General features: G+C 48.1%; 1 protein-coding gene across 2 annotated transcripts; it reads right to left on the bottom strand.

Annotated features, from left to right (window-relative positions):
* Positions 1 to 778: 778 nt before the first annotated feature.
* DDX27 (DEAD-box helicase 27) lies at positions 779 to 23127 on the bottom strand. Of its 2 annotated transcripts, XM_012467423.3 has the most exons (21): positions 22971 to 23127; positions 20138 to 20284; positions 19093 to 19152; positions 18676 to 18841; positions 16822 to 16865; positions 16614 to 16700; positions 15580 to 15685; positions 14048 to 14221; positions 12320 to 12470; positions 9862 to 9961; positions 9559 to 9700; positions 8181 to 8334; positions 7345 to 7426; positions 7062 to 7239; positions 5711 to 5817; positions 5425 to 5527; positions 2464 to 2558; positions 2245 to 2368; positions 1768 to 1855; positions 1070 to 1144; positions 779 to 947 (listed from the first exon to the last, which is right to left on the bottom strand). In XM_012467423.3, exons 1-21 carry the CDS (start codon positions 23061 to 23063, stop codon positions 929 to 931), a joined length of 2295 nt encoding a protein of 764 aa, XP_012322846.2. In that variant the 5' UTR covers positions 23064 to 23127; the 3' UTR covers positions 779 to 928. The 2 variants fall into 2 exon arrangements, with proteins under 2 accessions (XP_012322846.2, XP_064238576.1); XM_064382506.1 differs by lacking the exons at positions 779 to 947; positions 1070 to 1144; positions 1768 to 1855; positions 2245 to 2368; positions 2464 to 2558 and adding an exon at positions 2566 to 5306 and having other exon boundaries at positions 22971 to 23104.
* Positions 23128 to 23361: the final 234 nt, after the last annotated feature.

The following is a 23361-nucleotide window of genomic DNA, read 5'->3' as shown; positions in this document are numbered from 1 at the left end:
AGGAGAATCACTTGAACCTGGGAGGCAGAGGTTGCAGTGAGCCGAGACTGCAGCATTGCACTCCAGCCTGGGCACAAGGGAATCTGGTTTTTGCAGCAAGTAACTAACTGACGGAGTCAAGGCTCCTTCTGTCCTTTTGGGGCTTCTGTTTCTCCAGCAGCATTTCCACAGTAGAGCAGTAAGAGGTGGGGTGTGGGTTCAAGTAGATGTTAGTTGAAAACCTGAATTCCCAGCTGTGCAACTCTGGAAAGTTGGTCTTTCTAAGCCTCTGTTTCTTTATTGGAAAAATGGGGCTATCACTGCCTGCCTCACAGGAGTGCAGTGAGTTGACTGGATTCTATTCAGCATACAAAATACCTGGTGCATGGTTGGCATTCATGCTAAATTTCTCGTTGATGTTTTGGAACTAAGAGCTATCATTTAGCTAACTTCTTGAGCTATCATTTAGCTCTTAGTTCTAGAATATCAACAGAAGATAACTTTTCTTAAGAGACAGGAGGGACAGGGTCTCACTATATTCCCCAGGGTAGAAGAGAACTTCTAACAAGAGTTTCCTCACTCCATACCCAGTTCCTCTACAGGCATAAAGATTCTGCATTCCAACTGTTGTTTGTGGCTAGTAGACTGTGGGACAGGAAGAGAGTAATAAGATACACACTTAGATTGGCTTCTCTTCTTCCCCAAAATACCTCCATTTAGTATAGTCATTATAGGAAAGCTACTCAGCAAGAAGGGAGATTGACAGACAGGCTTAGGAAAAGAGCTACATACCACCACCACCACCCAAACTTTTTTTTTTAATGCACAAATGACAGGCTTAATTTAAAAAAAAAAAAAACAAATGGAGAAAAGACAGACCAGCCAGGATAACTTCCCACAGGGAAGGGATTTAAGGGCTGCCCCCATGAATTTCTTCAGGTCACAACAGCTACTTCCTCCTATTGTATCTATAAGGAAATCAGAGAGTTAAAACCAGAATGAGGATGGAGAAGCTCCTTTTCCATGAAAGGTTTTTATCTCTAATCCCAAACAGCCATAACCTGTGGCCCTCCAAAACAGCCAACATCACCTGGATTTAGATTTAAAGTTTCCTCCTCGTCTCTGGTGGGGCAAGCCCAACTGTTTCCTTTCTTCAAAGGAAGGGCTGTGAAAAAGATGAGATGCTGAAATGAGCAAGCTGTTGAACAAATCAGTGTTGTCTCACCCCCACCCTACCCAGCTCCTACATGAAGCAGTGGCATCTCTGGGATGCATCATTTTCAGGGCCCAAGTTCTAAGCCTTTGTGTGTTTCCACCTGACAACATGTGTTTTTGGAATTCAGGGCCCAACTTTAAAACGAGGTTGGAAGAGGCCCTTCTTATGTATATACAACCTCTTGGGAGCTTAGTCTGCCCCTACCCCAACCCTGGGCTGGGGAAAGTGGCATGGGACAACATATTCCTGAGAGCAAGCCAGTTTGGGTTGTGTAGGATGGAACCTGATGAAAGAGTTATCACTCCCCTGAAGGAAAGCTCCATTCCTGAACCCAACAATGTACTGTTTCACCTCAAAGGCAGAAACAGTGCTAGCTTAACATCCTTCTCCTGTTCTCACCTTGGGATCCTCAGGTGGCCTTGAGAGGGGTGGGGGGTGGAGAACAGACAGGTACCCTTGAATTTACATATTATAAAGCTATAGGTATGTGAGAAATGGGAATAGGGAAGGAGGGAGAAGACTCATAGCTTCCATTAGAATACCAAGGGCTCCCTGATGACTTGAAATCCTACCCAGCTCGATACTGTTTCAGGGCCTTCCTGCTTGTGTTGGTGAGTTCTTCATCAAATACAGATTTCTTCCCCTGCTTTTGCTTCTTGGCTGTGCACAGAGAGAAGGGGTTAGATATGGTTCTCTTTGGCCCAAGCTCCTAAATCCCCTTAAGTTCAGGCTAATGATTCCAAGTTCAGTGGATGCTCTGGCATCCAAAGACTATCTTCATTCTATCTTCAACAGCTCCTCCAAGTAGCAGCTGATAAGGACTTAGGCTCCAGAGTCAGAAAAGCTGGTGTTCAAATCCTAGTCCTCACCACCCACAGGGTCACTACACCCCTTAGACCAATGAAGGGATAGCTGTACACATTCGTACATACTAATTACCCAAATAATGTGGGCTATTGTCATCATCCCTCAAATTTTCTCCCTGACCCAAAGCACAGGTTTCAGGGAAAATCTCCCTACAAGCTCCTTTGGGCTCCCCATCCACCTACCAGGGCCTCTCACTGGCTCCTCCTCGGGCATTGCTCGGGCCCGCTTGGCTCTGCGATTCCTCTTGGCTACCCGTTCAGCAAACATCTGCGCCTTGAGGATTTCAAACTGGGACCTTTCCTCTGCCTGGGGGAAGTGGGGAGGGGTAAGTGTGGAACACACCAGGCCACTCTGACCCACTCCACTGAGTGGACCCAAACTCCAAAAGGGAGGCCACTCACTGTCATCTCCCCCTTTTTTTTGGCATCCTTCATAAACTTCTTCCTTTTCTTCTTTCCTCTCAAGGCCAAGTCAAATTCCTGCAGAGCTTTGGCAACTGGGATGAGAAGAAAACATAAGATCTGAGGGATGATTTTATCTTTTTTTAAGCTTACAATAAGTGCTCCTATTTTAAATTGGTACATAACAGCTTAAAATGAAAAGCAGCAAGAACTTCTTGGCCAGGCAAGCTGGTTCAGGTCTGTAATTCCAGCACTTTGGGAGGCAAAGGAGGGTGGATCACCTGAGGTCAGGAGTTCAGGACCAGCCTGGCCTGAAACCCTGTCTCTACTAAAAATACAAAAGTTATCCAGGCATAGTAGTGCACCTGTAATCCCAGCTACTTGGGAAGCTGAAAAGAGAGACTTGCTTGAACCTGGGAGGTGGAGGCTGCAATGAGCTGAGATTGCGCTACTGTACTCCAGCCTGGGCAACAGAGAGAGACCCCATCTCAAAAAAAAAGAAAAGCAGCAAGCACTTCTTCCACTGATTACCTCCATCTCACTAAATAACATGCTTTTTTTTGACTATTTCTCAATTAATCCATTTAAGATCCTCATTACAAACCTGCTGCTATGAAAGATGAAGATTTAGGTCACTTATACTACTTTACCCACCAATACAGTTATGACTCTATTTCTAACTGAAATGTAACATATATACACCCTTATTTTGTCCCATCAAACATAAATAATATTTCTAAAACTGCTGGTATACCTTCTAGGAGGGTAATTTTGCAACCTCTAACAAAACTAGAAATACAAATACACTCTAACCCACTATTCCACTTTTAGGAATCAATCCTGCAAGCCAAATACATGCTTGCTTAATTGTAAAAGGGCATATGTACAAGGTTATTCACTACATGCCTTGTTTGTAATGACAAATGATTGTTTTTTGGGTTTTTTTTTATTTGTTGGTTTGTTTGAAGACAGGGTTCTCACTGCTGCCCAGGCTACTATTGTGCAGTGGAAGAATCTCAGCTCACTGCAACCTTGACCTCCCCAGGCTCAGGTGATCCTCCTACCTCAGCCTCTCAAGTAGTTGGACTATAGGCATGCACCACCATGTCCGGCTAATTTTTCAATTTTTAGTAGAGACAGGGTTTCACCATGTTGCCCAGGCTGGATGGCAAACAGCTGTAAACAACCTCAATATCCCTCAACAGGGTATTAGTTAAATAAATGATGATTGGCTGGGCGCTGTGGCTCACACCTGTAATCCGAGCACTTTGAGAGGCTAAGGCAGACAGATCACAAGGTCAGGAGATCGAGACCATCCTGGCTAACACGGTGAAACCCTGTCTCTATTAAAAATACAAAAAATTACCTGGGCATGGTGGCACGCACCTGTAGTCAGTCCCAGACACTTGGGAGGCTGAGGCAGGAGAATTGTTTGAACCCGGGAGGCAGAGGTTGCAGTGAGCCGAGATCACACCACTGCACTCCAGCCTGAGCGACAGAGCAAGACTCCGTCTCAAAAGAAAAATCAACTCATATGATGGAAGAACATGAAGCCATTAAAAAAATAAAAAGGGCAGCCATATATGGGCCTATATAAAACATATCTTCAAAATTGAAAAAGGCAAGGCACAGAATAATGTGAACTAAGTGTTTTGGGTCTTTTTTAAAGGGAGATGGAGAGTAAATCTATATTAAGAATTTCCTAACCTTTAAAAAAATGTTTTATTATAGTTTTTTATATATATATACACACACACACACACACACATAACAAAACTTGCCATTTTACCCAATCCTAAGTATACAATTCAGTGGCATTACTTAAATTCACAACATTGTACAACAATCACCACTATCTGTTTCCAAAACCTAACAAGAAGGCTACTCACCGTCGTCATCCCAAACAGAAGCTCTGCAGCCACTAATAACTTCTTCTTCCCCTCCTTCCCCTGGCCCTAAGTAATCTGTAATCTCCTTCTGTCTCTATGGAATCTGCCCAGCAAGGTATCTCATGTAAGTGGAATCCAACAATATCTGTCCCTTTGTGTCTGGATTATTTCACTTAGCTTAATATTTTCAAGGTTCATTCTTATAGCATTTATCAGAACTTCGTGGCTAAATAATATTCCATTGTGTGTGTACACAAACCCCCCAATTTTGTTTATCCATTCACCTATTGATGGACATAGTTTGTTTCCACCTTTTTACTATTATGAACAGTACTTCAAAGAACACTGGCATCTAAAGTATCTGAGTCCCTGTTTGCAGTCCTTTACAGCAGCGGTCCCCAACCCCCAGGCTGCATACCAGTACCAGTCCACGGCCTATTAGGAAACAGGCTGCACAGCAGGAGGTGAGCGGCGGATGAGGGAGCATTACCACCTGCGCTTCTCCTCCTGTGCGATCAGCAGCGACATTAGATTCTCATAGGAGCACGAACCCTGCTGTGAAGTGTGCATGCGAGGGATCTAGGGTGTGAACTCCTTATGAGAATCTAATGCACCCCCCACACCCTGAATGTGGAAAAATTGTCTTCCACAATACTGGCCCCTGGTGCTAAAGAGGTCGGGGACCCCTGCTTTACAGTATAGAACTAGGAATGGCTGGGCGCGGTGGCTCAAGCCTGTAATCCCAGCACTTTGGGAGGCCGAGGCGGGTGGATCACGAGGTCAAGAGATGGAGACCACTGGTCAACATGGTGAAACCCCGTCTCTACTAAAAATAGCTGGGCATAGTGGCACCTGCCTGTAATCCCAGCTACTCAGGAGGCTGAGGCAGGAGAATTGCCTGAACCCAGGAGGCGGAAGTTGCGGTGAGCCAAGATCGCGCCATTGCACTCCAGCCTGGGTAACAAGAGAGAAACTCCGTCTCAAAAAAAGAACAAAAAGAACTAGGAATGGAACTTCTGAATCCTATGGGGTAATTCTGTGTTTAGATTTCTGTGGAACCTCCCTGACTTACTTTTCTCCTTCTTCCTCTCTTCTTTGGTCTGGAACCAGCTCCTCTCCGGCTCTTGAACCACTGCCTCCTTCCCCTTCTCCAGGAGCCGCTTTGCTGTATTGATCTGTAGTGATAACAAAAGGATGCGTGCCGTGAAACCTGTATCTACTAACACAGGAAGCCACTGCCTGCAAATGCCTGGGGCTCTGATGAGAGAAACATTTCAGAAGGGCAGTACCAGCAGGGACGTGGCGGCAACTTGTTTATTGAGCAGCCTTGTGAACAAGATCCCTCCTCACAGCCTCACCTGAGCTTCTGATTGCTGCATCTCTTTTTCCTCCGCCTCTAGCTGCAGAACTGCATACACGTCTTTCTCCATTTTCTCAATCTTGTCCCGGAATTTGAGGACAACATCTCAAGGGAAGAAAATTAAAAGGATTTAAAAATAAGGGCAGGCTGGGCATGGTGGCTCACACCTGTAATCCCAACACTTTGGGAGGCCAAGGCAGGTGGATCACCTGAGGTCAGGAGTTTGAGACCAGCCTAGCCAACATGGTGAAACCCCGTCTCTACTAAAAATACAAAAATCAGCCAGGTGTGGTGGCACATGCCTATAATTCCAGCTACTCGGGAGGCTGAGGCAGGAGAACTGCTCAAACCCAGGAGGTGAAGGTTGCAGTGAGCTGAGACGGCACCACTGCACTCCAGCCCAGGCAACAGAGCAAGACACCATCTCAAAATACACCTAAATGCTATCAGTGGTGAGCTCTTGGACATGGAATTACATTTTTGCCTTTTTTATTTACATTTCCAACAATAAATATGTACTTTTTATTTCATTTTTTAGAGATAGGGTCTTACACTTCTGACCAAGCTGGAGTGCAGTGGTGCAATCATAGCTCACTGCAGCTTCAACCTCCTGGATGTATGTGATCCTCCTGCCTCAGCCTCCTGAACAGCTGGGACTACAGGCGCACACGACCATGCCCAGGTAATTTTTTCTTTTTAGAGACAGGGGTCTCACTATATTGCTCAGGTTGGTCTCGAACTCCTGGCCTCAAGCAATCCTCCTGCCTTGGCCTCCCAAAGTGTTGGGTTATAGGCAAGAGCTACCATGCCCAGGCTAAATATGTAATATTTTATAACTTTAAAAATTTTTAAGGCTGGTGGCTCATTACTGTAATCCCAGCATTTTGGGAGGCAGAGGCAGGTAGATTGCTTGAGCCTAGGAATTCAAGAGCAAAACAAAACAAAATACTTTAAAGAGGACATGCTTTATAGGACCCCCTACAGATCAGAAGAACAAAATCAATGAAAGGACCCAAAAGGAATGAGTACTATCTCTGACTTCCTCCACCAACAGTAAGGGGAGGACGAGGTTATTGAGAATTCTGCCCCAAGCAACCTTCTCTTCCCAATTTTACACCTAAGTGGGGGCACTGTGTTTACAGTTCTGTCACTATTGCCTTCTACACACAGGAGGCAAGCTCAGAGAGGTGAGGCCAAACCCGCACAGGGTCACTCCGCAAGGAAGCAGCAGGGTTGGAATTCAAATCTGGCTCTGAACTGTAAAGCATCCGCTCTCAGCCATATCACACTCTCTGCCCTTGACCCACCCACCGGAGCCATTCTGCACTGCCACAGCGGTGCCTGCTCACCTTGCGGAAGTATCCTAGCCTTCACAGGGGCCTTGGCAGCTTTTACAATCTCCTTCAGCATCTTCCGCTCATCTTCTCCCACCAGAGAGACTGAGCGCCCAGCCCTGCCGGCACGCGCTGTTCGCCCCACCCGGTGGACATAATGTTTGATGGTATTAGGCATTGTGAAGTTGATTACCTAGAAGGTCAAAAATGAACATCAGTCAGGTCTGGCAGGGGAAGAGGGGTGCGAAGAGACAAAAAGACTTCCACCAAAAGTCCAAGGAAGATAGGGTCTGCTCACCGTTTTGACCCCCTCAATGTCAAGTCCACGGGCTGCCACATCAGTGGCCACAAGGATGTCAATCTGTTCATCCTTAAAGCGCCTAGAAACAGTCACAAACAGCTGTTCATCCAGACACCTCCCCCAATAATGCTCCACAAGACCCTGAGCCAGCAGAGGACAGAACAGGGCATTAAAATGGGGATACATTCTAAATGTGAGCACATGGGGTATTTACACCCACTCTTCAACAACCAATTATGCAGAGCAAACATAGTTCTGTATCTGCTAACAGCATGGGCAGATGTCTCAGTTTAAATTCGTCTATCTTTAACAAACACCTTTCAGCACTCCTCTGATGAACAAGGATAGGTGGAGAGTTCTAAAGGGTTCCTCCTTGCCAACCACCATGATGCCATTTTCTGAGGATTAAACAAGAAATCACACGGAAAACACACAGCACAATGCCTGGCAAAGTAGATGCTAAGTCATGGCTGCTGACTTTGACTCTAAATCTTGTTCAATCAGACCCAGGAATGTTCAGCACTCTCAGGAAGCTTCAGGGAAGAGACCATGTGCTGTCTTTCCAAGCCAGCTTCCTCTGTGGCCCCACACAATAGCTCCCATGCTAGGGACAAGCATCCAAGGGCATGAGGGTCATCTCTGACTATGAAGTCAGAGTTCTAAATGCATCCAAGACATGACCTCACAGTGGTCAGGTTAAAATGTTGAAGGCCAAGATCATCCTGTGTGTCTCCTTCTAATGCTCTAATAGAATGCTCAGGGTCCTCTTCTTCCCTCTATCTGCTCTGCCCCACAAGGATGGTGGGAGCCTCAGTCCCCACCCCAAATGTTACCGGAGGGCCTCCAGCCGCTGCGTCTGTGACAAGTTGCCATGGAGCTCGCCCACCTGCAGCCCCATGAGCCCTAGGAGGATGTGCATGCGGTGGGCCTGCTTCTTGGTCTGCGTGAATAGCATCACATGGTCAGTGAAGGTTCTCGTCAACAGAGCTGGCAGGAAGAGAGGATTGAGTTGGCAGCTGTTTCTAGGCTCTTATTCAACATGTACCCTCTCCTCATCCACAAGGTGTGATCACTGTGCCTGGCACTGGAGAGACAGGCACTGTCCCTGTCCTGTGGAACTCAAATTCCAGGGTGGATACAGAGAAGCCAATTCCTGGGGGGTGAAAAATGTCATAAGACAGAGTGCAGGGAGGAGGGCGAAGCAGCTAAGGGCTGGCCTCTCTGAAGAGGTGAGATTAGGTTGAATGACAAAGCAGATGATCCATGGGAAGATCCAGCAGAAGATTCTAGACAGAGGAAATGGCAAACATGAAGTCTCGGAGGCAGGAACAAGCTTAAAATGAGAAGTACAAGCAGGCAGCCAGGTGCGGTGGCTCACACCTGTAATCTCAGCACTTTGGGAGGCCAAGGAGGATAGATCACTTGAGGCCAGGAGTTCAAGACCAGCCTGGCAAACATGATAAAACCCTGTCTCTACTGAAAATACAAAAATTAGCCAGGAGTGGTGGCGAGTGCCTGTAATCCCAGCTACTCAGGAGCCTGAGGCACGAGACTCATTTGAACCCAGGAGGCAAAGACTGCAGTGAACCAAGATCATGCCACTGCACTCCAGCCCAGGCAAAAGAGCGAGACTCTGCCTCAAAAAAGAAAAAAAAAGTACAAGCAGGCAAATGTGGCTGAAGCCATAAGCAAGCCTCCACGGCTGGGGACCCTGGGCACGCACGGGCCAGGCCTGAACAGTCCTAAAAGACTCACTAGGATGTTTGGATTTTAGTCTAAGACCAATGGAAGCCACCGCAGGGTGTTCAAATAAGGACATAACAAGTACTAATGCCTTGTGCAAGCAATCGTCATAAATGCTCTGCGATGCAGAGTCACAAAGGGCTGAGTGGAAGCGGAGAGCTCGAACTAGAGGCTGCGCAACGATCCAGGCGACAGAGGACAGTGGTCTGGACTGAGGGGCACAACCGCAGCTGGTGCCAGGTGGTTGGGAGTTGGACAGGACACAAGGAGGATTGGTGAGGCGATAAAGCAAAGGAATGACCCATGGAGAAGTGAGGCAGCAGATGATCAAGAGCGCAGTGCAGCCTCTGCGCTAGGAAGACTGGACAGCAGAGGCACAGGGGCAAAAACCAAGCACTTCAGCGTGGATACCACAAGCCCAAGGAAGCTGACCGGCCCACCCTGCCCAGGCTCGCCCTGAGCTGCCACCTGCCACAATGGCTTCCCGGTCTCCTTCCCGATTAGGCCGGATCCGGATGAACTCCTGCCGTAGGAAGGGAGCCACATCCGTGTTGCTGTTCACAAATATCCGGACGGGATTCTTCAAGGAGACAGAAGCCAGATCTTTCACCTGCCAAGCACAAAGCTGGGTTTGCTCTGCTCTCTGCGAGGTGGTGGGGAAGGAAGCAGCAGTGCTCACCCTAGGCAAACCCCCTCAAGCCCAGCCAGGGTCCTCTGCACGGCCCCCTCCATGCACACTTCCACCCGCCACAGAGAAGTCCCTCAGCCCACCTCGTCTGTCATGGTGGCCGAGAAGAGCATGGTCTGGCGGTGGTGGGAACACATTCGGATGATCTCCTTCATCTGCTCCTCGAAGTACTCATCCAGCATCCTGGGAGCAGGGAAAGACACGGCAGAAATGGGTAGAGAGCTCTTCAGTCACAGTGAGGGACACAGGATGGCATACAGGCTGCTGTTCTGTTGTCATTGGTTACATTTAGGATTCATCTATTTTATTATTTTATCTTTTCACCAAGAATTATCATTTTGCCACATTTGCTTTGTCTTTTTGTGGCAAGTCAGTTGAGGCGTCGTAACACCTTACCGAAAATATTTCAGCACACAACTCCTAAGGACTAGGACATTCTCTTACAAAACTATATCATCAACACACCCAAGACTTGCGAGTGGGTGAATCTCTAAAGTACAGGCCACATTCAAATTCCTTCAACTGGCCAGGCGCGGTGGCTCATGCCTGTAATCCCAGCACTTTGGGAGGCCGAGGTGGGCAGATCACGAGGTCAAGAGATTGAGACCATCCTGGCCAACATGGTGAAACTCTGTCTCTACTAAAAATACAATAATTAGCTGGGTGTGGTGGCACTTGCCTGTAGTCCCAGCTACTCGGGAGGCTGAGGCAGGAGAATCACTTGAACCCAGGAGGTGGAGGTTACAGTGAGTAGAGATCATGCCACTGCACTCCAGTCTGGTGACACAGCGAGACTCCATCTCAAAAAAAAAAAAAAGAAAGAAAGCCGGGAATGGTGGCATGTGCCTGTAGTCCCAGCTATTTGCGGGGACTGAGGCAGGAGGATCACCTGAGCCTAGGAAGTAGAGGCTGCAGTGAGCTAGTGTTCGCATCAAGGCACTCCAGGCTGGGTGACAAAGCGAGACCCTGACTCAAAAACAAAAAAGAACAAAAAGGCCCTTCATCCTTCTCACACTCTGGATTTGTCTAATTATTTCCTGGTAACTGGATTTAGAGAAATTCTCATGGGGGCAGCACTGCTGGACACAGCTATGCCCTGCACTCATGCTCCATCACGAGACACTGACAGACGGTTTGTTCAGAACCATGAGCGTGAAGCTGGTCACTTGGCTATGGTGTCTGCCAGATCACTCCACTGTAGCAGATCCTTTTTTTTCTTTATACATAATGATAATCTGTGAGATTCCTGGGATTCCATGGTTTCAGCAAGCCCAACCCCTTACAGCATTTCTCTCTTCAGTGCAGGCTGCAGTCTAGGTCCAGGTGTCACACGGAGCTGTCGTGTCTCCTTAGTCTTCCAAATCTCAAACACTTCCTCAGTCTTTTTTGGTCTTTTGAAATACTGATATACTTGAATAGTTTTCCTCCCCCTTTAAAACCTAAACCAGATTGCATCCCCTTGGCTTAAAATGATCTCCTTTTCATCCTTTAGGCCTCAGGAATGGGTCATTTGTTTTAGGGGAGCCAGCCAATCGGTTATTCAACAAGTACTTACTGAGCGCCTGCTATATACTAAACACGCCCCTGTGCATGGGGATACAGCAGTAACCCCTTCATAAATACTGTGTCCTAGGGAGGCAGGGAGGAGAAGCATGGCACTCCATGAACACTCAGTGACAACGCAGGCAAGATGGGAGGAGTAAGGCAGGGCAGGACCACCACAGGGCGGCCAGCAAAGGTCCCGCTAACAAGGTGACAACTGGAAGAGAAACCTGAAGGGGCAGGAGATGGCTCCAAGGCTGAGGAAATGGCAAATACAGAGGCTGCAAAGTGGGGGCGTGTGGACAGGCGGTGCCTATAGGCGGGCTGTGGGTTGTGAAAACCAGAGGACATGCAAGGAATTTGGAACAGCTGGAAGGATGGAGCTGCCATTCCCCCAGCTGGTGAAGAGTCAGGGAGGGGCGTCAGGATCACAGGCAGTTAAAGGGCCTGCAGCCTTAGCATGCCCTGGGGCTGTCTGCAAGCTCCTTCCCCTGCCCTACTTCCAGCCTCAGTCCAGTTCAGGAAGAGCTCCTTCTGTTCAGTCCTGGAGCAAAGAGGTAAGCAGATGGCACACGTATGAGAGGAACAGAGAGCTGGGGGTTGGGGGAGAGAGGGAGTCCCTGCCGCAGTCACTGAGGCCCTGGTGGGAGCCACGATGGCACTTCCACTTCCTCCCTCCTCAGCACTATCACATGCCTATGTGCTTATCTCCCATTTACAAACAAGAAGAGATTTTGTTTTGAGAATCTAAACATTTCCAAATCTCCCTAGGAAGTGGCAGAGCCAATATTTGACTAGCCTTATCACTTGACCACCATAATAGAGAGAGAAAGAAAAAACAGGAAAACATGGGCTAATGCTGGACTGAGGTCCAAGCACAAGCGGCTGATCTGTTACCACGCACAGAGCCACAAAGACTAACGTGGTGTGGCAGGTCCACATGCCGGTTGTGGGCCTTGGAACCCGAGAGTGCCCAGGGCCCCACGCTGTGAAGAGCACCTGTCGGCCTCGTCCAGGATGAGCACCTCGATGCTGCTCAGGTGAAAGGAAGGGCAGTTGTGGAGGTGATCAATGAGCCGGCCTGGGGTGGCGATGAGGATGTCAGGCGCGGCCCGGAGAGCTGCTTCCTGAGACTTCACGTCTAAGCCGCCTGCAAAGAGGACAGAGCCCCATCAGGCGGCCAGGTCAGCTGTTCACAGGTGTTGACTGAGCATCAGCTGCTGGCCAGGCTTCAGGCCAGATACAGAGGAAACTGCAGAGAGTAAGGCTAACAAAAGGCCGGGCGTGGTCCCAGCACTTTGGGAGGCTGAGGCAGGCAGATCACCTGAGGTCGGGAGTTCGAGACCAGCCTGATCAACCAACCTGGAGAAACACCGTCTCTACTAAAAATACAAAATTAATTGGGCGTAGTGGCGCATGCCTGTAATCCCAGCTACTCGGGAGGCTGAGGCAGGAGAATCGCTGAAACTAGGGAGGCAGAGGTTGCAGTGAGCCAAGATTGCACCATTGCACTCCAGCCTGGGCAACAAGAGTGAAACTGCCTCTCAAAAAAAAGACAAACAAAGGCCCAAGCACTTGGGTTTCCCAATACAATGGGAGAGACAGATTATGTAAGTACAACTGTGGTAAGTATAAAAATAAAAAATGGTGATGACACAAAAGAACTTAAGAGAATGCATGGGCCGGGCACAGTGCCTCATGCCTGTAATCCCAGCACTTTGGGAGGCCGAGGCAGGTGGATTACCTGAGGTCAGGAACTCGAGACCAGCCCAGCCAACATGGCAAAACCCCATCTCAATAAAAATACAAAAATTAGCCAGGCATGGTAGTACATGTCTGTAATCCCAGCTATTCGGAAAGCGGTGGGAGAATCACTTGAACCCAGGAGGCAGAGGTGGCAGTGAGCCAAGATCATGCCATTGCACTCTAGCCTGGGTGACAGAGCTAGACTTCCTCTCAAAAACAAAGAAGAGAATGCCTGAAACATCCAAGGACTAAGAGAAGCAGCTGCAGAAAGTGATGAAGTCGGTTACAGGGAGACAGAGATCACTTCTGACTTCCAATTGTACAAGGAGGGCAAAATGCAGGCTACGCAACAGTATCATATAACTCCATCAGAAAAACGCTGCCCCAAATAATGTTTAATTCATTATTCTCACAAAGCACAAATTATATCCCAAATTTGTTCAGTACCAAGAAAAAAATGTTCATAGTTTTCAGGTTTCATTTGTCAAGGTTGGTTAAGTCTCAATCAAATTTCACCTGCCTAAAGCACTATGAAAATATGTCTTCAGGGCCAGGCGCCGTGGCTCATGCCTGTAATTCCAGCTCTTTGGGAAGCTGAGACGGGTGGATCACAAGGTCAGGAGTTCAAGATCAGTCTGGTCATCATAGTGAAACCCCATCTCTACTAAAAATACAAAAATTAGCTGGGTGTGGTGGCACACACCTGTAATCCCAGCTACTCAGGAGGCTGAGACAGGAGAATCAATTGAACCTGAGAGGCAGAGGTTGCAGTGAGCAGAGATCACCACTGCCTCTAGCCTGGGTGACAGAGTGAGACTCTGTCTCAAAAAAAAAAAAGAAAACATGTCTTCCAGTTTTTAAGTGGATTCAATCAATACAAAGGCCTATCCTGGCACCCGTCACCCACAGATGGCAGGGCACATCCATCCTCCATCCCACCACGGTCCCTCAGGGGCTGGCAGCCCTTGGCCAGAAACTTACCCACAGCCAGGCAGGTGGTGATGTTGCAGAACTGGGCCAGCTGTCTGGTGACAGAGTGCACCTGGATGCCCAGCTCCCGAGTGGGAACCAGCACCAGCACACGGGTGACTGGAGCCTGGCGGGGTTTGTAAATTAGACGCTCCAAGACAGGAAGGGCAAAAGCAGCAGTTTTACCTGGAGGGAAGGGCAGCAAGGAAGCAACGAGAAGACGTTCGGTTCCCTCCAGGGTTAGGTTTTCACCAGAGCACAGAAAAACTACATATCTGGTCAGGTGAGATGAAGGAACTTAATTTTCACAGAATATTTTTTCTGCTTTCAAATCACATGGTCAGGCTCACATATATAATCCCAGCACTTTGGGATGCCAAGACGGGTGGATCCTCTGAGGTCAGGAGTTCGAGAAAAGCCTGGCCAACATAGTGAAGCCCCAACTCTACTAAAAATACAAAAAACTTAGCCGGGCATGGTGGCAGGAGCCTGTAATCCCAGCACTTTGTGAGGCCGAGACAGGCAAATCACCTGAGGTCAGGAGTTCGAGACCAGCCTTGCCAACATGGTAAAACCCCACCTCTACTAAATACACAAAAATTAGCCAGGCGTAGGGGTGGGCACCTGTAATCCCAGCTACTCAGGAGGCTGAAGGATATCTGCTTGAACCCAGAAGGCGGAGGTTGCAGTGAGCCAAGATCACGCCACTGCACTCCAGCCTGGGTGACAAGAGCAAAACTCTGTCTAAAAAAAAAAAAAAATACAGCCGGGCGCAGTGGCTCACACCTGTAATCCCAGCACTTTGAGAGGCTGATGCGGGTATATCACTTGAGGTCAGGAGTTTGAGACCAGCCTGGCAAACGTGGTGAAACCCTGTCTCTACTAAAAAGACAAATATTAGCCGGGCATGGTGGTGGGCACCTGTAAACCCAGCTACTGGGGAGGCTGAGGCAGGAGAATCACTTGAACACAGGAGGTGGGGGTTGCAGTAAGCCAAGATTGAGCCACTGCACTCCAGCCTGGGTGACAGAGTAACACTCTGTCTCAAAAAAAAACTCTGCAGTCTAGAAAATACTGTTATATCACTGCCAGTTTCCTGGTTTTAATTTTATCCTACAGCTATGTGGGATGTCACCATTGTTGAACCATTCAAGAGACCTTATACACTATTTTTGGAACTTGCCATTGATCTACAAATACTTCAAAATAAAACGGTTAAAAATTCAAAAGTTTTTACTCTCTCAATTGTACCAGTGTATCTTTCTAGTGTTAAAAAAAATGTAATGGCCAAGCCTAGTAGCTCATGCCTGTAACCCCAGCACTTTGGGAGGCCAACATGGGAGGATCGCTTAAACCTGAACGTAGGAATTTGAGACCAGCCTGGACAACAAAGTGAGGCTCTTATCTCTACCAAATAAAAAAATCAAAACAAAATGGTTGAAGAAACCAAGAATATTTAGCAAACCAGCCTTTTGCTACGTCAACCTAGAGCCCTGCCCTGGGTAACACCCTTCCACCCACCCTGGGTCCCTATCCTTTTTTACCTGTCCCAGTGGCTGCACAGGCACAGATGTCCTTCCCCAACAGACCCACAGGTATGCACGCCTTCTGGATCGGGGTGGGCTGCTTGAAGCCCATGGCTGTAATGGCCTGAGGAAAAAAGACTGGGTCAGACAGGGTTGAGCAGGGGAGGTCTCAGCATAACACAAACAGGGCAGGTTTCCAGACAAGCAGTAATCACGCCAATCCCCACCAATCATTCATTTCACAAACATTCACTGAGCACCTACTACGTGTGAGGTGCTGTTCTAGACACTGAGGACACAGCAGTAAATAAAAGAAATAAAAATCCTGCCCTCAGGAATCTTACAGTCTGGTAGAAACAGACCAAAAACCAAACATACATCATATGGAGATAAATGCCGTGGAAAATAATGCAGCTGTCAGAGGGGCGGGGCAGGGGGGTGTGGGGGAGTGCAATTCACAGTAGGGCTGCCCAGGAAGGTCTCACTGAGCAAGGGATACTGAGTTGAACCCTGAAGGAAGTTAGAGAGCACCCCAAAAGATTTCTGGAAGAGTCTTCCAGGCAGAGGGAACAGCAAGTGCAAGGGCCCTGAGGAAGAGGAGGCCTGACCTGTTTGAGGGCCAGCAAGGAGGCCAGTGTGGCCAGAGCAGAATGAGTGCCTGGAGGTGTCATCAGAGGGGGCCAGAAGGGGCAGAGCCTTGTAGGTCAATGTAAGGACTTGGGCTTTTAGGCCAAGTGAGACTGGGAGGTACTGAAGGACTTAAGAGAAGAGGAGGGACGTGATGGAACTCATTGCTGAAGAGAGTTCTCTGGCAACTGTGGGACAAGAGAGGTGAGGGAGGCAAAGAGAGAAGCAGAAAATCCAGTTAGGGGTGGCTGCAATAATCCCCTGGTTGCCAAAATAGCCACTACTGGCCAGGCACAGTGGCTCAAATCTCAGCACTTTGGGAGGTCGAGGCAGGAGGACTGCCTGATGCCAGGAATTTGAGACCAACTTGGGCAACATAGCAAGACCCTGCTTTTGCAAAAAAAATTTTTACAAGAAGCTGCTACCTTCAGAAGAGGGCGGGAAAGGTTCATGTCCTGGAACGAAAGGTTTTCATCATACTGAGATGCATCTTCAAAAAATCCTCCTGCTTCCTATACCAGAAAACCAAAAGAGAGATGAGAATTCAACAAAAAGGGCCAAGAAAATCAAATGACCTTAAACTCCTTTCAGGTTGCCAACGCACTGCACACTGTCCTGCAGGCCCAAGCTCACCTGTCCTTTCTTCTTCTTTTTCCGATCCTTTACTTTGAGTGTATCTATGGAAAAAAATACAGCTGATGAGCATGGCTCAGACTTACAACACACTTGCATTCTGCTGGACGCTGTCCTAAGTGCCAATGCCACACATCAGCCTCTGAAGAGTGACCATCATCAGCCTCATTTCACAGATGAGGACACTTTGTGGCAGCGTGGTGAAATGACTTGCCTAAGGTCAGAGAGAAAGCTAACCCAGTGACTCAGGTCCAAAGACCAGGCTCTCGATCACTACACTGTATTATGATGCTTTACCATATATTTCTGCAAGAAATACTTATTCAGGGTGGGCACAGTGGATCACACCTAAAATCCCAGCACTCTGGTAGGCCGAGCCGGGTGATCACCTGAGGTTAGGAGTTCGAGACCAGCCTGACCAATATGGTGACACCCCACCTCTACTAAAAATACAAAAATTAGTCAAGTGTGGTGGTGTGTGCCTGTTGTCCCAGTTACTTGGGAGGCTGAGACAGGAGAATTGCTTGAACTGGGGAGGCGGAGGTGGCAGTGAGCTGAAATTGTGCCACTGCACTCCAGCCTGGGCAACAGAGTGAGACTCCATCTCAAAAAAAAAAAAAAATACTTATTGAGCACCCACTATGTGGCTAGACCCATCTGAATACATCACCCCAAATGAGTTTGTATCATAGAGGCATCCAGCAGCCGCGTGGGGCTAGATGGGAGAAGAGTAAACTACCTACAAAGTACAAAAACCCAAACAAAATCCCAAGAGAAAAGAGAACCTAAAAGAAAGGATTAGGCTGGCACAGTGGCTCACGCCTATAATCCCAGCACTTTTGGAGGTCGAGGCAGGAGGACTGCTTGAGTCTAGAAGTTTGAGACTAGCCTGGGCAACAAAGCAAGACCTTGTCCCTACAAAAAAAAAAAAAATGAGCCAGGCGCAGGGCCATGGACCTGTAGACCCAGCTACTTAGGAAGAAGCTAAGGCAGGAGGATCACTTGAGCCCATGAGTTCAAGCTTTGCAGTGAGCTACGATTGCACCACTGCACTCCACATCTGTGTTTTTTGTTTTGTTTTGTTTTATTTTGTGACAGGGTCTCATTCTGTGGCCCAGGCTGGAGTACAGTGGCAAGATCTCGGCTCTCTGCAACCTCCCCAAGAAGGTTCAAGTGATTCTTGTGCCTCGGCCACCTGAGTAGCTGGGATTACACGCACATGCCACCACACCCGGCTAATTCTTGTATTTTTAGTAGAGATGAGGTTTTACCATGTTGCCCAGGCTGGTCTTTTTTTTTCTTTTCTTTTTTTTGAGACGGAGTTTTGCTCTTATTACCCAGGCTGGAGTGCAATGGCGTGATCTCGGCTCACTGCAACCTCCGCCTCCTGGGTTCAAGCAATTCTCCTGCCTCAGCCTCCCAAGTAGCTGAGACTACAGGCGTGTGCCACCACGCCCAGCTAATTTTTTTGTATTTTTTTTAGTAGAGATGGGGTTTCACCATGTTGACCAGGATGGTCTCGATCTCTTGACCTTGTGATCCACCTGCCTCGGCCTCCCAAAGTGCTGGGATTATAGGCGTGAGCCACCGCGCCCAGCCTGCCCAGGCTGGTCTTAAACTCCTGACTTCAAGCAATCCATCCACTTCAGCCTCCCAAAGTACTGGGATTACAGGCATGAGCCACCGTGCCCAACCAACATTTCTTAAAAAAAAAAAAAAAAGAAAGGAGTTCAATATAGCAGGCAGAATATCTTAAGATGAACTGTGCAGAAGAGTGGAAGAAACTCTACAAAGTAACGGAGCATGGCTTCTGATCTCCCATCCGGTTACTGACATCTCCACTGTAACGTCTACCTGCTTTGGTGAGGACGTTCTCATCAGCCGACGAGTAGTCGGTCTCTGAGGCTTCGTCTTCTGAGCCTTCCTTATCATTCCCTTGAAGGTCTTCCTGCTCTTTTGGTTCAGAGCCCTCCTTTGCTTCTTTCTCCTTCTCCAACTTCCCAGACTTGGCTTCTTTATCCTGGGGAAAAAATTAAAGTGAGGGTGATGACAAACTTCTACAAATCCAGAACCTAAATACAGCAATAGGAAGCTCTCCAGCCTGAATGGACGGCTGTGGGGATTCTCAGTACAGATTCACAGCAAACACACAGAAGAGCGTGCCTGGCCCAGCCACCCCCAGCTCTGTAAGGGCTTCCAGAGAGATGCTGGGGTCACAGTGAGAGTAAAGTATGGGGCATAACAACGAGAAGTAGCCACTTTTCTTCCCACCTCCGTTTTCCTTTTCTTTCGAATTTTCTCAATCTTCTCATCTAATGTAGTGGCTGCTCTCTGCAGATAAAAATAAAGAGGTGAAAAAGAAATTTTCATTGAAACATCGAATAAGAGAACAAATACTTCATAATTAATTTGAAAAAGAAAAATCTGTCATTCTCTGAAAATATATATATATATGTATATATGTAAATTTTAAAATCTCCTCCAGATGATCTTGAAAAGGCAATACTAGTTTATTTCAATCAGAATAAGGACCAGCAGAGCCTAGATTAAACTGTTCTGGACAGGCAATATTTCTCTTTGAAGCATATGAAATGGAAAATAACTTGGATGCGTCTCCTAGTTTAACCAGATTCACAGAAAGCCATGAACTCTTGGCAAACAAGCAGATGACAATGACATTTGTGGTAGCTTTGGCTGTGCTGTGTGGGAACCAGGGACCCTGCACAGTGACACCACAGGACACCATCTGGCAAGTGCTTATACTCTGTTTGGTATCGATCAAGATGACGAGTCTTCCCCAGCAAGCAGACTCAGACAAAAAAAAATAAGGACAGTGAGTCATTTGTGGTCCGTGTGCCCATCTCATCAAAACTATACCAGATATTTTATTTTTTCTGAGACGGAGTCTTGCTCTGTTGCCCAGGCTGGAGTATGGTGGTGCGATCTCAGCTCACTGCAACGTCCACCTCCCAGGTTTAAGTGTTTCTCCTGCCTCAGCCTCCTGAATAGCTGGGATTACAGGTGCACACCACCATGCCTGGCTAATTTTTTGTATTTTTAGTAGCGACAGGTTTCACCATGTTGATCAGGCTAGTCTCAAACTCCTGACCTCATGATCTGCCTGCCTCAGCCTTCCAAAGTGCTGGGATTACAGGCGTGAGCCACCACACCTGGCCAGATACCAGATATTTTCAAAGGAGTTCTCCTATCTACTGAATGTAAACAGATGATCAGTCAGGTCAGGGCTAGGCCCTGAAACCCACTGTCCAATCTTACTAGCCCAAGGTCTGGAACTGTCCATCACTGCCAGTCTCACCTTCTTCTTGAGTTGGCTCATGACATCAGCCAGGGCCCAGCTGCCATCGTACGTCCCCTCCTTCTCGGTGAAAATGAAGTCAGGGTTGAAATCAGCACTGCGGTTCTTCCCCAAGGCTTTCTGTCGTCTGCCCAGCACAATGGGCCCCTGGGAAAAGTAAGAGACAGAGTGACTTTGGAGCAGAGATAAAGAACAACAGAAAGGAAGAAGGGCCAGGCTTGGTGGCTCGCACCTGTAATCCCAGCACTTTAGGAGGCCGAGGCAGGTATATCATTTGAGGTCAGGAGTTCAAGACCAGCCTAACCAACATGGTGAAACCCAGTCTCTACAAAAGAATTAGCTGGGTGAGACAGTGCACACCTGTAATCCCAGGTGGGATTAGGAGGCTGACACAGGAAAATTGCTTGAACCCAGGAGGCAGAGGTTGTGGTAAGCCGAGATTGCATCACTGCATTACAGCCTGGGCGACAGAGCAAGACAACGTCTCAAGAAAAAAAAAAAAATAGGAAGAAGGAAATGAGAGTCACACCTCTCTCAGCAACTGATAAATCAAGCAGACCAAAAATAAGTAAATCTGTAGAAAATTTGAACAGCACAGTTAGGAAGCTTCATCCCAGCCTGGTGCAGTAGCTCATATCTGTAATCCCAGCACTTTGGGAGGCCGAGGTGGGTGGATCACGAGGTCAGGAGTTCAAGACTGGCCTGGCCAAGATGGTGAAACCCTATCTCTACTAAAAATACAAAAAAATTAGCAAGGCGTGGTGGCACGCGCCTGTAGTCCCAGCTACTCGGGAGGCTGATGCAGAGAATTGCTTGAACCTGGGAGTTGGAGGTTGCAGTGAGCCAAAATCATGCCACTGCCACTCCAGCCGGGGCAACAGAGCAAGACTCCATCTCAAAATAAATAAATAAAGCTTCATCCCAATGAACATATACAGAACACTGCATTTCTCACTACAGAATGCATACAGAATCAAAAAAAAAAGTCAAATTCATAGAAACGGACAGTAGAGTGGTGGTTGCCAAGGGCTGGGATGTGGTGGAAATGAAGAGATGTTGGTCCCAGGGTATACACTCTTCAGTTTTGCAATGTACAAGTTCTGGGGATCCAATGTACAGCATGGTGACTACAGTTAATAACAATGTATTGGGCCAGGTGTGGTGGCTCATGCCCGTAATCCCAGCACTTTGGGAGGCTGAGGAGGGTGGATCACCTGAGAGGTCAGGAGTTCAAGACCAGCCTGGCCAACATGGTGAAACCCCATCTCTACTAAAAATACAAAAAAATTAGCCAGGAGTGGTGGCACATGCATGTAGTCCCAGGTACTAGGGATGCTAAGGCAGGAGGATCCCTTGAACCCAGGAGGTGAAAGCTGCAGTGAGCCAAGATCGTGCCACCGCACTCCACCCTGGGTGACAGGCAAGACTCTATCTCAAAAACAAAAAAATGAAGTAAATGAGACTAAAGTGTTGGTCATGAAGAGGAGAGACATAAGAAATGAAAGTCAAGGTGGAAAGGACAGATCGTGAAGGACCTTGAAAGCCATGGGAAAGCAGGCTGCAGAGTTTTAAGCAAGGAAGGTCTCTAATGTGACTGTATCACAAAGAAATCCCTCTGCTGTTAAGCAAAAAATAGTGGCCGGGCGCAGTGGCTCACGCCTGTAATCCCAGCACTTTGAGAGGCTGAGGCGGGTGGATCATGAGGTCAAGAGATCGAGACCATCTTGGTCAACATGGTGAAACCCCATCTCTACTAAAAATACAAAAAATTAGCTGAGCATGGTGGCGCGTGCCTGTAATCCCAGCTACTCAGGAGGCTGAGGCAGGAGAATTGCCTGAACCCAGGAGGCGGAGGTTGCGGTGAGCCGAGATCGCGCCATTGCACTCCAGCCTGGGTAACAAGAACGAAACTCCGTCTCAAAAAATAAATAAATAAATAAATAAAGCAAAAAATACACTGGAAGGGGACAAGAGAAAGAGATGAAGATGAGGTATGTTTGGACTGCAAGTGTGCACGTGTGTAGGCATGAGATGGCAGTGGCCGGAGCTAGGGTGGGTCCAGTGAGAATGGAGAGAGGTGGGAGAAGCTTAAGAGTGATTCATGAGCTAGCCTGCAGAGCACTGGAGGCGGTGAGGAAGAAAAATCTGTCAAGAACAATTCCAAGGTTTCTGGCTTGAAAAGCGAACAAGGTAACAGTGAACTGAACACAAGTTCAGCCTCAGAGGAGTTGAATTTGTAGAGGCCGTGGGACATCCCAATAAACCTACCAAGTGGACAGATGAGAGTGCAGAGGGGACAACATCTGGGCTGAATGTTTGAAGGGCAAGCATCTTTTTCAGAACACTGATCCCTCTTTAACTGCCATACTGCTTAATGTCTGCAAGTCCCCACATCACCACGCGCTGCAGGAGACTGTCACTCATCTTGTTCACTGCTACGTCCCCAACGCTTAACACTGGGTCTAGCACGCGTAAGTATTCAATAAACACTGGCTCGATGAACATATGACAGACAACCATGGCTCCCTGAGCAGGAACCAGGGCTGACTTCACCACTCTATGGCTCTACACAGGACATGGTTAAATATCTCTTCAGTGAATGGATACTGAGTTCAACATGGAGACAGGGAACAACACAGCCAAAGAAGCAGGCGGACGTGGAGAAAAGCTAGTGGCGGGAAAACTGAGGAAGATCATGGGGTCCCGGTGAAATCCTTTTCGGGAAACTTCCCGGGCTGGCAGAGGATGATGAGGATTCGGGGACAGGGACCTGAGAAATCCCGGGGAAAGGAAGCAGTCAAAGAAACCCAAAGGACCAGAACCGTGCTCATACCTCCTCCTCCTCGTCACCGGAGTCCGACTCGGGCTCCACTGGCACCTCGTCATCCTCGCCTATGGTACCGATTAAGCCGAGCTCCGCAAGCATGTTGTCGCAGAAGCAACTTCCGGAAGCGAGCACAGCAGGCAGTCAGGCCGTTTTCGCAACCTCCTCGTCGTCACTGCGCATGTGCCATGCGTCACTTCCGTTCGAGAGCCCCTGCTGCTCTCCCCGGTGCGACCTCTTAAGAGTGCGCAGGCAACAATCTGGGGCGTGGTTTCGTGTGACGACATCAAGGGGCAGGGCTTTATTTTAGGTAAGCAAATTCCATTGTCTCCGGCCTCAAAAAGGTGGGAATATTTTAGGAGGATGCGAGGGGTGAGAAAGTCTAAAGAGTTGCATTTAT

The sequence above is a fragment of the Aotus nancymaae genome, unplaced genomic scaffold, assembly GCF_030222135.1.
Source record: "Aotus nancymaae isolate 86718 unplaced genomic scaffold, 86718_ANA_hifiasm-v0.15.2.pri h1tg000029l, whole genome shotgun sequence".
Taxonomy (NCBI): domain Eukaryota; kingdom Metazoa; phylum Chordata; class Mammalia; order Primates; family Aotidae; genus Aotus; species Aotus nancymaae.
Note: the sequence above shows the minus strand (reverse complement) of the source record. Positions and strands in the feature narration are given on the sequence as shown.

Excerpts from the sequence above, each read along its gene's own strand:
- DDX27 (XM_012467423.3), bottom strand. The coding sequence starts at position 23,063 with ATGCTTGCGGAGCTCGGCTTAATCGGTACCATAGGCGAGGATGACGAG. Across the intron at positions 18,842-19,092 it reads GAAAGAAAAGGAAAACGGAG|GATAAAGAAGCCAAGTCTGG; the intron begins GTGGGAAGAAAA and ends TTTTTTCCCCAG. Across the intron at positions 16,701-16,821 it reads AAAAGAAGAAGAAAGGACAG|GAAGCAGGAGGATTTTTTGA; the intron begins GTGAGCTTGGGC and ends TTTCTGGTATAG.